Source organism: Opisthorchis viverrini (genome assembly GCF_000715545.1).
Source record: "Opisthorchis viverrini unplaced genomic scaffold opera_v5_2, whole genome shotgun sequence".
Classification (NCBI taxonomy): Eukaryota; Metazoa; Platyhelminthes; class Trematoda; order Opisthorchiida; family Opisthorchiidae; genus Opisthorchis; species Opisthorchis viverrini.
Window position 1 is genome coordinate 211,505 of NW_008751658.1, and position 14,784 is coordinate 226,288.

At 42.4% G+C, this 14,784-nt stretch overlaps 2 protein-coding genes across 2 annotated transcripts in view; one reads left to right on the forward strand and one right to left on the reverse strand.

Annotated features, from left to right (window-relative positions):
* The window catches only part of T265_00174 (hypothetical protein), a gene marked incomplete at both ends in the record, with an annotated part of 176,981 nt that overhangs the window by 114,842 nt on the left and 47,355 nt on the right, over window positions 1-14,784 (forward strand). Inside the window, one exon of the mRNA XM_009163882.1 lies at window positions 5,783-5,929. Coding sequence (XP_009162146.1) covers window positions 5,783-5,929 — 147 coding nt within the window. The remainder of the gene's footprint in view (window positions 1-5,782; window positions 5,930-14,784) is intronic.
* T265_00175 (hypothetical protein) overlaps window positions 1-14,784 on the reverse strand; it is a gene marked incomplete at both ends in the record, with an annotated part of 136,945 nt that overhangs the window by 96,357 nt on the left and 25,804 nt on the right. Inside the window, one exon of the mRNA XM_009163883.1 lies at window positions 805-984. Coding sequence (XP_009162147.1) covers window positions 805-984 — 180 coding nt within the window. The remainder of the gene's footprint in view (window positions 1-804; window positions 985-14,784) is intronic.

Genomic DNA, 14,784 nt, shown 5'->3' on the forward strand with positions numbered 1-14,784 from the left:
TTGCATTTTGAGGAGTCAGTTGCTGTCAAAAGAGCGGTTTTCGATAAAAGCAACCTGATCGTTCAGGGTGAAAATACTTTTTGTGCGCACGCGTTTCCGTGATAAAAATTACGTGCCTAACGGCCAAAATTGCCACTATCACCATTGACGACATATATCAATGTTCAGAATTGATTCTTCGCCGCTGTGGAAACATACTTTATTCGAAAGCCACATTATGAAGAGAGTAGTCTAGGTGAGAATCACGAGACATTCCGCTAATCTATGGATTTGAAGATATTGCTCAAGAATATGTGAGCATGCGTTTAGATGTAGAAATCTATCGAAGACAATTGAAGATGGTCTAGGTTACTTTCAAGGATATTTTGATCTCGTGGTAATAAAATGTCTTGTTAGAAGTTGCCTGAAGTATAGAATGATTTATTCTCACACCTAGGAAAAGTTAGTGCTGTTCAAACCTGCATAGATCATGCTAAAATATCTCCAGAACAACAGTTTCCCTCCATCCCTACAGTCTCTTGAGTCACAAATCATGATATACGCAACCTCTTTCTATGTGTGCCTATTTTCCTATCTGCGATTTACGCAACACGAAGGACCACAAAAACAATCTTTAAAAAATTAGTATTTTTCTCTAAGTATTATCCGCGAATTCAGTTGATATTCTTTTGTTTTCTGAAATCCATGTGCTGCATCAAAACCACGTTGTCAACTTTCGGGTAACCTTCACGCGAGACCTTATATTCGGTGGTCGCCGGAAACTATTTAGACGCTCTGTGAACTAGAAACTTTGCATGCACTCACTTGCTCCTGTTTTTGTTCCAGCTCTGCAATGCGTCTCGACTGGGCGTCGACCTGATTTTGTAGCAGAATTACACGGGATTTTAAGGATTCGTCCTTTGGCAACGTTGAAGACGAATTCAGTGCGAGTAGCGGTTCGTTCCTTGAAATGGATGGTTGACTCAACACCTCCACACGGTGTATCTTAAATAAAATATCAGTAATAAGTTAGTGTTAAACTTTGAAAAACGGAGTGGAAAAAATTATGCTATACGAACTATGTTTGAACATTACTCATTGTAGATACTGGGAAGCTAAATAAAGAGAAAACAAAGAACAGACTTAGCAGTGCTTTTTCTTGGTAGAACAACTTGGGAAAGAATACCCAAGCTACGATCCCTGAAAATTCCAGAAATAAACTGCAGCCATGGCTGAGAAGCCAGGGTGATTTGTGTTCTTGATCATTATTGAAGATTTGAAGAGAAACGAAAATTTATCGGCAAGAATTGGTCTAAAAAATAGGGAAGAGTATCTAACTCTTTTAAGCTAATTTCAAGAATGGTCCTTGTAAGAACCTATCCAAAATCTTCGACAGAATTTACTAATTCGTTTGAGATACTTGAATACCAGTTATCGATTTTGACTGCTTGCTTGATATTTTCACTGTAAAGTGTGAGCAGATAATCGTCCTTTGATCAACTGACTACATTAAAGATTGTTCAGAAGTGCTTCGGGGGCAGTAGAAGTGTAGTTAAGTATGATGGATCGCTTAAAAGCATTTGCAACTGCCAATGACTAGAGTATAGGTCGGCTAAATTGGGCTACTGATATAGCAACAGAGATGCAGAGGCTGAGTACCAACACTTTATGCCACGGTAGTTACTCCTTAATCTTAGTGAGTAGTTATTTAGAATGAATGTTACGGCCGGTGAGGATCCGCCGAATCCAACCGGTATCTGTACCTCGTCATCGAGTGAGCAACGCAATTCGCACGTGTCTATGTGACAGCCCAGTCACATAACACTTGACTAAATTTGCAGTCCAACATCAAACATCTGCTTCCGGTCGGTTCTCCATCAATTTCAGCCACCAACGTTTCCCTTTGCCTATTTTCCGCAGTTTACTCTAAGAACACCCTATCTAGCAGATGTGAGGCAACCGATACTGATAAAATGTCACCATTTTTAACTGCAAGGTGAATTCCTCTGACTGGCTATGATAATTTTGTGCCTAGTGCATTTTTTATTAGATGACCTGTCAGGAAGATTTAGTCGCGGGCATCGATTTTCCAGGTATGTGCCCTTTTCGAATTTGGGTTCACTCCGGTACCTAGTAACGCAAATTACAGCGACAAACATGCTGAACGAGACATTCGGGTGAATCATGCCATAGTTAAAGTCAGACGTGACCTGTGGCCGCTATGATTTCACCAAAATACACAGGGCCCTGGCAAGCATGACCTATGTTTGTTTGTGTGCGTACTTGTGTCTGCATAGTCGGTGCACAGAAAATCAAGACAATCACCACGAAGCATTGATCGGCTTAGTGGGTTTAGATAAGTCTTCAGTTGCCACTTCTGGGACGTCACAATTTCAAAAAAGTAAATTGCATCGTCGGCCGATTCAGAGACGATCAAGTGGGCGCCACCTATATGATTGCTCCGCATGTAACGGCTTTCTTAAAATGAGAGAAACTCTGCTCATCTAGCCACTTCAACCCTGGTGCGGCACAGCACAAAGGCGATTCACGCCGCTGTTTTGTAAAGGAGTATTCACCGAACGCTTTGTGAAGTTTTGTTTTTATTTATTAAGTATTGGTGCTTGGGTGGATCATTCGTGCACATCCTCAGAAATAAAAAGAGCATCCTAGTGATAAGTCTGGAGGAGATGGAACGGGGTAGAAGCTGTAGGCTTTCGACTTTGTGAAAAATAACAAACGGAAAATCGTAGGCGGAACGCAATGTTTCATTCAAATCTAGCATTTGCTAGTTGAACTATTATTCTTGGTCTCCTTGACGGCAAAAACCTATTCTTCACCCCCGCTGTATTCCTCCCGCTACTACATGGTCAGTCCCTGCGTGAAACAAAACTACTCGACAGGTGAAAACTTGGCATACTTGATGCTTAATCCGGTTATGCTATCACACCACAGATGGATCAAGCCGTCTTCTTCAGATTTACTCATGCCAGCACTCACACCTAAGGGATCCGAGATAGTAAATAATTCGGAAACTGTTAAAATACTTGGTGAAATATATTGCGTATGGTGAATTAAATGAGTATTTTGCTAACGGTCCAAGCTCTGGTTCCAGCCCACAGACCGAGCGTCTAACTCTTTCCAAGTAGATCAGACATTCGTGTATCAAAGCGAGCTTATCTGTTAACACGCTTGAGGGATATGCTCCGTACATTCATAAAAAAAAATCTATCCATGAGTACAATAGCGTAATCCAAAAATAAAAAAAACAGGGGCTTAGGTAGATTTTTCGCATTCCGCGTGATCTGTCAAAACACTGGCAACATTCAAAGTGTGTACTCATGAATCCCAGGCCATCACTACGTAAACATTGTTCTTGCGTTTCGGGTAATTCCACACAACTCCACTCTACCCCCTGCGGTGACGTACTAGCAAAGGAATGTCAACATCACAAGTACCATGGTTGAGCTCCATACTGAAGAGTTACGCAAGTGACAGCCAGAATGGAAAGCCTTCGCTAAGAGCTCTATAAAATATGCATGGTATTTAGACCAAATGTTAAAAATCACTTCAAAATAATCGTTGGATTTCTAATCTATTGATGTAAAATAAATATGCAAAAAGAACCAGTACGATTTATCTTGCTCAAACGTTGAACTATGCTCAGTTCCCCTCGGATATTTCAACTTTGTGAGCTTGCTTTAGTTCACATTGCTCATCCAGTTGTTTCCACTCACAGAGCTCAGCCTCGAACAGTGCCCCATTCCAGCATTCCGCGTGATCTGCCAAAACACTGGCAACATTCAAAGTGTGTACTCATGAATCCCAGGCCATCACTACGTAAACATTGTTCTTGCGTTTCGGGTAATTCCACACAACTCCACTCTACCCCCTGCGGTGACGTACTAGCAAAGGAATGTCAACATCACAAGTACCATGGTTGAGCTCCATACTGAAGAGTTACGCAAGTGACAGCCAGAATGGAAAGCCTTCGCTAAGAGCTCTATAAAATATGCATGGTATTTAGACCAAATGTTAAAAATCACTTCAAAATAATCGTTGGATTTCTAATCTATTGATGTAAAATAAATATGCAAAAAGAACCAGTACGATTTATCTTGCTCAAACGTTGAACTATGCTCAGTTCCCCTCGGATATTTCAACTTTGTGAGCTTGCTTTAGTTCACATCGCTCATCCAGTTGTTTCCACTCACAGAGCTCAGCCTCGAACAGTGCCCCATTCCAAATACCAATTGGATCAGGTCCAGTGAATTGGCACAGATGCCTCTACTACTAAGTTTATGAACATATTACTCTCTCTTTCTACAGGACGATGGATTATGAAAACCGCCTAAAACGGTCATTCCAAAGGGGCAATAATGATGAAGAAGGTATTTGCATACGGCTTGCTTCCGTAAAGTTGTGAATTTTATTACAAAAAAATCATTGCCTATTATATGAACTGAGGAGTTCCGTGCGCTGGGAACGTATACAGCCTTCGAAAATCCATTCTTATGGTGTCGTGGCAGAAATCCAATAAAACTTATTACCCTCCACAGCATTAGCTGTAGTGGAGTTTCACTGTAAATTCAAATAAGTACGTTTTATTTCGTCAAACGTCGGGGTTCTCGAACTGGCAAATAAGACATCCGTTTACCGTGTGCATGGAAATCTGCAGCCCTTTACTCTACTAACATTTTCAAATGATAATGCACATGACGCGGATGCCTCGCGCGAGTGAGATACTTTGCAGACCTGAGTTTATCAAATATACGCGTGTAGTAATGTTAGAGCTTTTGCAAGTCGCATTAAATATGAGGCATACAGTTATCTCCAGGGTCTCTGAATTCTACATTTCCCCACAGGTAGGTGTTAGAGAATGCGTGAGGAAAGTATACCACTGTCCTGTGAACTGCATGCTGGTTCGTGTGAACCAGCACCAGCACTGCTTACATAGGGAAGAACGATGGGTTTTCATGGAGCATTCACTGTGGCCAGAGAAAGACAGAATAGCTGTTGCGCCCTAACAGGTTTCGTCATCACTGCGTGTTGCGTGTTTCTGCCTCGTACAAGACAAGACCACCTGAATTGACATCACAACTCCCACGAGTTATCGTAGAATAGAAGTACCTGTGTGTTTCGTCAAACAAATGCTTTGTTGTTGCCGTGTATAAAGGTGAGGATGAGTAAAAATTGTAATGAGTGGTAACGGTTGAGAGGAATAAATGAAGTCTAACTTCAGGAGTCACGAACGCAAACTTCATACAGTTCTCCTGAATTCCATAAAATGTTTGTGCATAGTACTCGTATATACCCCCTCCTCGGATCACAAATACATTATCTACCTAGGTTTCATAGAATCTACCGCTCCTTGAGACTGGTCAGATAGACATCTTGCGCTACTACTCTGCCCCAAAACCCTATTTGTTTGTTTAAGACTGCCACTTAAGCAAATTTCCCTAACCGTTGCAGCCAAGGAGGGGAAGAGTTCTTTTTTTATACTTGTTTTACACTGCCGCCAAGAAGAAAATGGCTCCGTAACAGTGCTACATCACACCAGCGAATAATCGCAATATTTCCTAATGCCCAGGTGGCCAGTGCGCGCTCTCGCTTAGGAAACTTCAGGCAAACCAGAGCCGATCGAAGGCGAAGACAGACTTTCACAATGAAAGACGCGAAACACAGCTTTGATTAGAACGACATTAAGCACAAGCGAATGCATGATATCTGTACGGAGGAGACATAAATTACGGGGGATGGTCATATTTCGGGCATGTGGAACCAAACTCTGTATTTTTTACTTTAGCATGACCGTTTACGGCAGTGGTCCGGAGAAGTCCATATATTCTTCAGGAAGACAGCTAGTTATATACGAAGACGGGACACTCGATCCTAACTACAGAAATGCGAAATATCAAGCACTACGCAACCATCGTCTCGATGAAAACTCCCGGTAATTAAGAACTTCGGAGCATCTCGAAAGGAAATCATCTGTTTCCTAAAGTACGCGTACAACTAAGCGGAATACACTTTACACAGAACAGGCACATTACTTTGCAGAAATGCGGTTTGCATTTCGGCTCTCAGGGAAAAACAGATGAATTCCGAGGTTTTCAAGAATATTTACGGTTCCTAAGACTCTACTTTGAACACGGTTCCACTACACGGGCTGAGTCACCTCATGTTCTATGAGAAGACGCAGTGAAAATTGTTGTTCAGCGGGTTCGGCGGACAACCATCTGTGAGTGGGCGATTTTTGTTGTGCTCTTCTTTGTTCCACACCAACTAGCATACTCTAAAAACTAGTGAAATACATGTACTCTTGCACACTGTCTAGTTTAAAGAGATTACGCGGCAGGCCTTCTGGGACCAGGCGCCACGAATAAACAACAAAGTGAAATGCACAAATGTACCGTTGGTAGATCGGCGTCAAGCTAACCGATATACCACGTCTTCCGTTCGAAATTGGCTGGAATCAGTCAGTTCGAGGGTTTTGGCTCTCCTTGGAGTTTCATTCGTTCAACGCACTGTAGGTGCACCACTTCTGTATGAGCCGGGCAACGATCACATGACATGTCATATGTTCTGTTTTCACCGCGGTTAAGCCGCCCTCGCATTTTCACGCCATATACACTGCTGAGTCCAGTAAGGCAGGATTGTACGAGAACCCGATTGACGTAGGGTTTGAGCAAATGATCTTGATAGACGTACATGCAGAATCGTCATACGAACTATTCGGCTGTCACATATTCCAAGACATTTTTATTGGTGACTTGTTTCAGTATTTTGTTTTAAGAAAATGAGGTTGACACTTTGACCGAAAAAACCAGCAAGGTCACTTACTATGAACCTGGGTCAGTTGATTTGGAGGATGTACTACTTTCTGTGAAAAAAGTTCCTATCACCTACCCCCGTCAAGTAGAGCTTTGGTGTGGCAGTGAAATGCCATTCTTGTCACCCAATAAACGCACCTAGTTGATAGCTTTGTCTTTATTGGTGCACTGGCAATAAGAGCGTTCAGAGCAAGCAAGTGAACTCAACCAGCTTTGGTGAGTTCTATCAGCTTAAAAAGCCAAGAAAAGTAAAAACGCGTGCCTCGCAGCAGTGCTCAGTAAAATTTTCATCCGACCGAAAGAACTCCCCGGCACCAATAGGCTGGAGGCAACAACTCTCAGTTAAAAAAACCGCTAACGAATGAACCGCCAGTGGTCTGCCCAATTCGCTTAAATACAGCCTAACTTAAACCTTATTGTCTGTGCATTGCTTACCGCTTAAAAAAACAAAAAAAGGAGTGTAACACAATGGTCGAACAGCGGAGAAAGTTCTCACGTGTGCTGTTGCAAACCAATCGCTACTGTCTCATATTCTCAGGTGGCCAGTCTTTCAAGTGAACCTCTGATTGTGTGACAGTCCATCAACCATGCTTATCCGTTGATAATAGCTGAGACGGTCCGCACTCGGAGATCGCACGGACACACGACGCGCAACTGACATTACGACAGACATCGGCGCCAGCATAAGTGTGAATGAGTGCCAATGCATCCGCACGTACGTGTCAGTCAGGATGCGCAAGGCGAGACGAAGCAAGTGTGCCAGCATACTTAGAGATCGATCGATTTCTCTATGGTGGTTGTTGTATAATTATCACTATGAAGCTGGATTCACGATCGATGGAACTCGAAAAAATAGCTCACACAACACGCAAACAGCCTCACAGGGAACAGTGCTATGAATCACATTCGTGGAAAATGTTTTCTACCTGAAGTCGGGCACAAGACAGGTCGAGAGTGAATAATCAAGATAGACTGGTGTTCGTTCGACCAAAGAACAACGTTAGACTGGCAACGCATTTTCATACTCATTCTTGCGCGATACTAACAAACGTCTACTTTGTTCCACAACCTAATTTTCCCGCTCCAAATTAGCCATGAGGCATTGTTCGAAAGATAGACAAGGGGTGGTAGTATTGTTCAACATTATCCAGTGCACACAGTTTATGCGTGACGATTCGTCGACTCTCGAAATCTTACTTTCTACTGCTTTCCCTGAGTTTGATTTTGTTTGTGTCCACTTTCATCGCCCTCTTACTTTCTCTTTTAGCGTAACCTATCCTTTGCAGACAGCATTTTACTGTTTGAATCATACTCCGGCTAGACACGGAACGCAATTTAATAAAAACGTAAATAATGTTGCCATACTTCCCCTTAAGAAAAACTTGGTCATAAAGTTACTGAAAAAAATTTCAACAGCTCACAACCGGTTTTAGCTCTCTTGGGTCTTACCATGCAGGCGTAGTCTCCGAGTTCTCAAAACCTTATGCTCCAAGCGAACCCGAATTGTGGGAAATTCGCGAAGTACACTGAGTTGCACAACAACTTGGTTCTAGCAGGAAACCCAGCTGAGACCTAGACATATATCTAATTTATGGAATGGATCTCGTTCATCTATCCCTTGAGGCCCAGGAAGGAAGAAGTCGCCCTTAGGCTGTCAAAGAGTTTTCACTTAGCTCATAAGTAGTATGCTCTATCGGGAAAACATACTGCAATATGTCGGATAGCGTACCAATGAATGATGAGACGGCCTTAAATAGCACATCTCAAGCGAGCTCTTCAACAAAGATTCAGTTGAGTCTCACGAAGAAAGAACAAATAGATACGCAGCTGAGTACGCTATACAAATGCTATTAAACTTTTTGGATTGCGTTTTACCATCCAAATTCCAAACTGTTTGGTGCGACAACAACTGGTCATAGAATCTGAAGCACTACAAACGGTTGGCAGGTCTGTTTATCCGAGATAATATTTCTCAAGATGCGTCTAATTGGAAGAGAGCTAATGGTCGGCCAGCAGGTGAAACATAAAGTTGTAACCGATTTTAGCCCTATTGTTTCATACCACTAAAGGGGTTAAGACATCAATGAACCATCCCGTTTGTGTTTGGGTGCAACCCCACTGATGTGGAAGAATGTGGTAGACAAGTATGCTTCTGTGTCAAACTGTTCACTCATACCTTCTGATGTAATAATTTCTGCATGTTTTTGTATCGCTTCTTGAAACTTACTGAATTCCCTTCATCATCTTCCGCCAACCAAATTTGAATATTTTGAGAGTCTGAGGAAAGTTTAACTTGTACGTGGTCCCTGGTTGGAGAATTGGACAAAAGTGATACTCAAGATGATGAAATAAGTGTTTTTTTGCCAGGCATCTTTGACTTATTTTGCTACCACAATGGTAAAGATCAAATGGTCACTCGTCATCACGAATGTGACTAGCCGGACGCCCCATGATGCAGCTACGTGTGTACACTTGTGATGTTTCATTCTGACAAATCTCGCTAAAATTCTGCGAGAGACAGCGGCTTCGAAAAAGTAGGTTATGGGTAAATCGTGTAACATTAGTGCAGTCTTCACGTACTCAAACTGAAAATTCGGGTCCAATAAAAATCCGTTCCTTACGCAACATTCTGATTACTCTACGCTGTCCTCCCGGTCCTTATGTCTGTTGATGGGTAGGCCTTCTGTTGGGACTGAATATTGAGTAAGGGAATTCACTCCCAAGAGAAATTGTTTAAACAAAAAATCATCACTCACTAGTCTGATGAAGTGACGAAGCAAATTTTGTATTCCATAGTCCACAGATGGGAGCCGTCGTTGAATAGAGTCCTAAACAAGGGGTATCATTCTTGTTTTACCCTCTTCTTTCACCTACTTTGCCAGCAAAGGGAATCTGCACCTATTCTACACACCTTAATAAGCAGGCAAAATTGAAAATTAGTGTTTGGCCCCACAGCATAGCCTACTTCATCGATTAACGCGGTCCTGAAGCCACAGAAGGTTGAAACCGGTTGCCCTGACTCTAAAGTTTTGTCTGGCAGGTCAATCGATGAACACTGTCAGGCCAATCGCTGGAGCGTTGTTTGATACAATCACACTTATGAGATGTTCGGCTGATTGGACACGACAAATTAAGACCGTGATGGAGCAGTGGTGACATACTCGATTCACATGCTATGGGGCTTATGTTCAAGCATCGACACGGTTAAGGAAATTGATTGCCGATGAGCCCTTATAAAAGTAAAAGCCCTGTCTGCTTTCTCCGTTTTTTTGCGTAGATTGGAACAGAAGGGAGATTGTTCAAACAACGGTGGTGTGAAAACAAAATCAACACATCTCGTAAGCGCACACGTCGAACTTGGGTAATGTAGCGTACCTACCTGACAACAGTCTGCACTGAATCGACTCGAAAACTGCTATTCCTGAAAACAGCGAAAATTCCGTATACAAGTGTAACGGTGATACTACTGATGGGGAGGCACGCGAGTAGTATGTGTTGTTCGTAGAATTTCGCCTTGCGTCTTTTGAAAAAGGGAGATCTGTTGCGGAATTCATGGAGCATTTGTTTGGATTTGACCGACGAATGAGTGGAGTCAATGAATCTCCAGGAAAGTTCAAGAAGACTCTTTCGGGAAAAGATCGGTGTCCAGTTTTTGTAACTAAGATGCAGATTAGAGTTTTGCTTCCCTGTTCAATGGTCTGTAACCGGTCAGTTGGCATTTTCGAGTAAATAACTCCGCAGCGAAAACCATCCTTTCACAAGTCATTCGTATCAGGCGGGACTATGGGATTTCCGAGCATTGCGTTCCTCTGATTAATCAACTGACGGGAGCAGAAATCACCTTTGTGGAGGAAGTGGCTCTGTACACCCTGAGGAGTAACAACGTTTGGAACGTTACAATAACTGTCTATCTTGGTCTCAAATGACGCGATCAGTCAATAAAATCAAGACGGACTTTGGCTTAAAGAGACCAAAGGGCTTCGGTCTGTGTGACCTTTGGATTCGCACAGAACCATAGCATTTTTTCTATTCTGGTCGTTCAGCGTATGTCGTAGTGTTTCCTAGTAGTCCAAAACGCGGCAAAATGTCCAGTATTTTGAATAGACAGTACTTAATCATTAGACTAAACTTGAGATTCTTACAGTCTCTTACCATTTGTGACCTTGTATTTCCCTTTTTGAGGCGAATGGCAAGCTACTTTGCTGTGATTGGTTTGAAAGCGAACATGTATTCGTCACACTTTCTATAGATGTTGCGACTGATGCGCGTCGGTAAGGGTTAAACAGCTGTCTACTCCTTCACAGACTGTGGCTTCTTCAAAATCAATTATGATTGTTCATCGCATACAAAATCTGCGATTGCCGACTTCCGGTCAAAGTTGATCTACGCGCTTGACAAGCTTCAACGTGGAATAGAAGAGATGGTAGAGTTTTTGAAACAATTGCTTTGGTCAAGCAAGAATCAAGTTTTAGAATGTTTGACAATGGACACAACTTGTACGCCACTGTTAAGGTGAAGAATATAACAATAAATAAGGAATGGCGCCAGCTCAAAACTGACATCTCCCCTTCAGCCCTTGTCACTTACCTAACCAATAAAATATCGAACTTGATTGTGACCATTTGTAGCCTTCAGATATTTACTGATCTGTGTTCACAATCGATATACCTGGACAAGATAAGGCTCAACTGTATAGCCACATCTCCATCATAATGAATCTAGACGTATAGACCGTTTTATTTCTTCTCAAGGCTCAATTTACTTTGTCCACATTAGACTGACATTCCCGTGTTGGGCCGGATGCACTTTCGTAAAATGACAAAACGAATCAAAATGCCAGGTAAAGTTCCTTAAATTTAAAGAGAAATTCCAACTACTCGTCAGTGACTGAGATCGGATGAAGACAGTCATGTGGGTAACCCCGGAGCTGCCACGTTTCACCCTTTACTTCAATCCTTGTGAAGATGAACGCATTTACGCTCACCAAATGATAACCACAATAAAGTTCATTCCAGGAGTTACAAGGAGAAGACTTTGACAAGGGGTTGTGAAAACATTGAAGAACGAACTGTTGGAGTGGCAAGACTATGGGAACAGTTCATAGTGATGTCTTTAAGAAAGACAGCTGAATCATACTTCCAAGCCGTCTGACTTCAGAACCTTTACAAATCAGTTCAATACACTTTTCACGAGTGTTTGACCGACACCGCAACTAGGGCTTTTCCAGTGCCCTCGCAGGGTGGCAACCAACACAATACACTCGCAGTGTACCCGATGGGATTTCAATCGGATGACGATGAAGAGTACACGCTGGTGCGTTAGGTGAATTCGTCAGAGATGTGAGATGCGTGAAACACTGGAATACACTTTTCAGCTACCCCACTCCTACAAAACAGAGACTTGGTGATTGGTTAATATCTCTAAATGTTTTACTTCACCAGGCATTCGTTATTCAGCTGCAACTGATTTCCCGCATGTAGGTGTTTTATCTGCACCACTTCCGTACTCCGTCTATGAGCATGATGAGCCCCAAGAAAGGGGAAAGCGGTAGTGGGCTTGGAAGAGTTTCCACGAACCTCATAGACAGTATTATGCTAGTAGTTGGGGAACCATTGGTGATCATCACTGCGCTTTTACGCAATGATAAAGCCGTTTGTACAGACACCTGGTTGCATGTCTTCATTACTGTGCGTCAAAATTGCGGCCAATTGGATATAAAACGAAAGAGTTCAGCCTCATTGGGATTCTCTCAGTTAGGTGTGAAACGATGAGTGGACTGGTAAAGAATGTTACATTCATCCTGACAGTCGGGAGAGTTTTTTTGAGAGCGACAGAATGCCTGTGGATAAAAATAGAATATTGTTCCACGTGATTGCAGTGGTGTCAAGTTTCGCGCAACGTGTATGGCGCGTTTGTCAGCTGATGTTCCCGTCCTGACTTCAGTCTAATCTGATTAGGTGCTTGAAAATTCGTCGACATTACGAATATACATGTATCGCGATATCTCGAATATTGTAGCGACTGAAAAATGAGGCGGCCTGGTGCAGCACATCCAGTTGCCTCACAAACGAAAGATTCAGCTGAGTTCCAGATGAGTCTCTCGCAAAACCAAATCAGTATGCAAATGAGTGTATTTCGTTGATTAGTTGGTTGTTTTTCATTGGCGTGCCACTAGCATCTAGGAATTCAGTGGCCGACTTGAATACCTAAGAGATTGTTTCAAATCCGTGTTTGCCTGACATGATTTTTCAAAACAATGTTTCTTCACATTCTTCGCTTTCTGTGACTCCGTAGGCGGCTTTCTTGAACCCAGCCTTCAGACGGATATGTATGAGAAAAGTGCTAAGGATGGTTGAGCACTTTCACCAAGCAGACAACAATTAATCGATTTTCATTTCATATGAACAAAATGAATTAAACAGAGTCCCTGACAGTGACTATCAACAAGGTGTTGTGCAGAAGTTTCATCATCTTTATCTATGGTATTCCTGGACATCTGTGGCTACTTATTATATACAAATTGTGCAACGTCTTGGACAGTAATAGACGCATCGATTGTCTGTCACTATGGCTGGTTCGTGTTAAATTCTTTATCTGCGAGCACATTTTAGTTGGTATGCAGTCTGTCAAGGTTGAAGCTGCCTAGTTAAATCTAGCAAACGTAAGTTACTTGTTGATTGTCATTCAAAGGCTAGACGAACCTATTTTGTAATGGTGCTGACACGTCAATCAAACTGACGAAAGAAAGTTACTTGAAATCACCCCTGATGGACTTGGTTTTTGTGGTAGCGAGTGGACCACACTTCTTTGCATCCGTTATCGAGTGAAAAACCATAAACCAAACATAAAGGGAGATGACCCAGGATACTGTCATGTTAACTTTTTCTCACATCACACATCACTTGACCAGTGAGCTTCCGGCTTCCTAAATATCACGGCTTTTAACAGGTCTGTATAAGGTGGCTTGTATAGCCGCAGCGTACCTCAGTGATCGATTGCTATGAGAAACAGTCAGCACAGATTTCAATGGAAAATACACAGCTCCAATGTTGTAACACTACATCGACTACCGAAATTTTCATTCCAAAGGATTTGGAGTTTCCGAACGGTCCCTTGTTTCGGAGAGCTGAGGAAATTCCTCATCCACTGTGCTTGTGCATAGTTTTCCATGAAGATTGCATTTTCGGTTGGTTAAGCAGTTCAAACAAGCAGCTGTTCAGATAGAGAACAAGAATAAGGTTTTCTGCCATACCACTATTGATAAGAATGAGTTTACGTGCAAAAAATCAGGATTGCTTTACCTAAGCAGTTATAGATCCCCACTGAGGGCCGACCATTCATTGGGTAATAAGCTTGAAACTCAACCGGAATTTCTTAATGATGTCACTGGGTCCCGGAAACCACATTCATAAAAAGGCATTGTTTGCATTGGAATCAGATGTCAACTCAGTATTGTCGACTGAGAACATAAGGATGCTACGGAAGGCTTATCGAGCAATCTACTTGACTGGGCCGGAAAAACACTTACAATCAGCTGATCGTGGAAATCACACCACGAGTGGTGTGGTCACATGACTAAATTAAGGTTTCACACCTTTGTGAGAGAACTGAGAGCCCAGTTGTAACAATTTTTGTACCAAATGTGAAAACCGTATTCAGACTTTCGTCTGTTTCTTGCCGTACCAAGAAGTGTCCACCGATTGCTAACTTGCTCCCGTAGGTCATGGGTCTGAACTACGTAATTAGTGCGAGTAAATTCATCAATGCTGGATGGTAGATTGTTTCGTCCTGTTTAGACATGTCAGATAGGTCTGATGTTTCAATCTGGCTGATTTTAATTCGTATCCGGATAAATCTCTGTAAGAGTCAAGCGGGCCTTCACAAATGGTAAAATAGAGGTGCGCCGTTTTTCAGTATCTTAGGTACACCGACCGCATGTAATCGGTTGTCCGTTCAACAGTTTCGGAGCAGCACT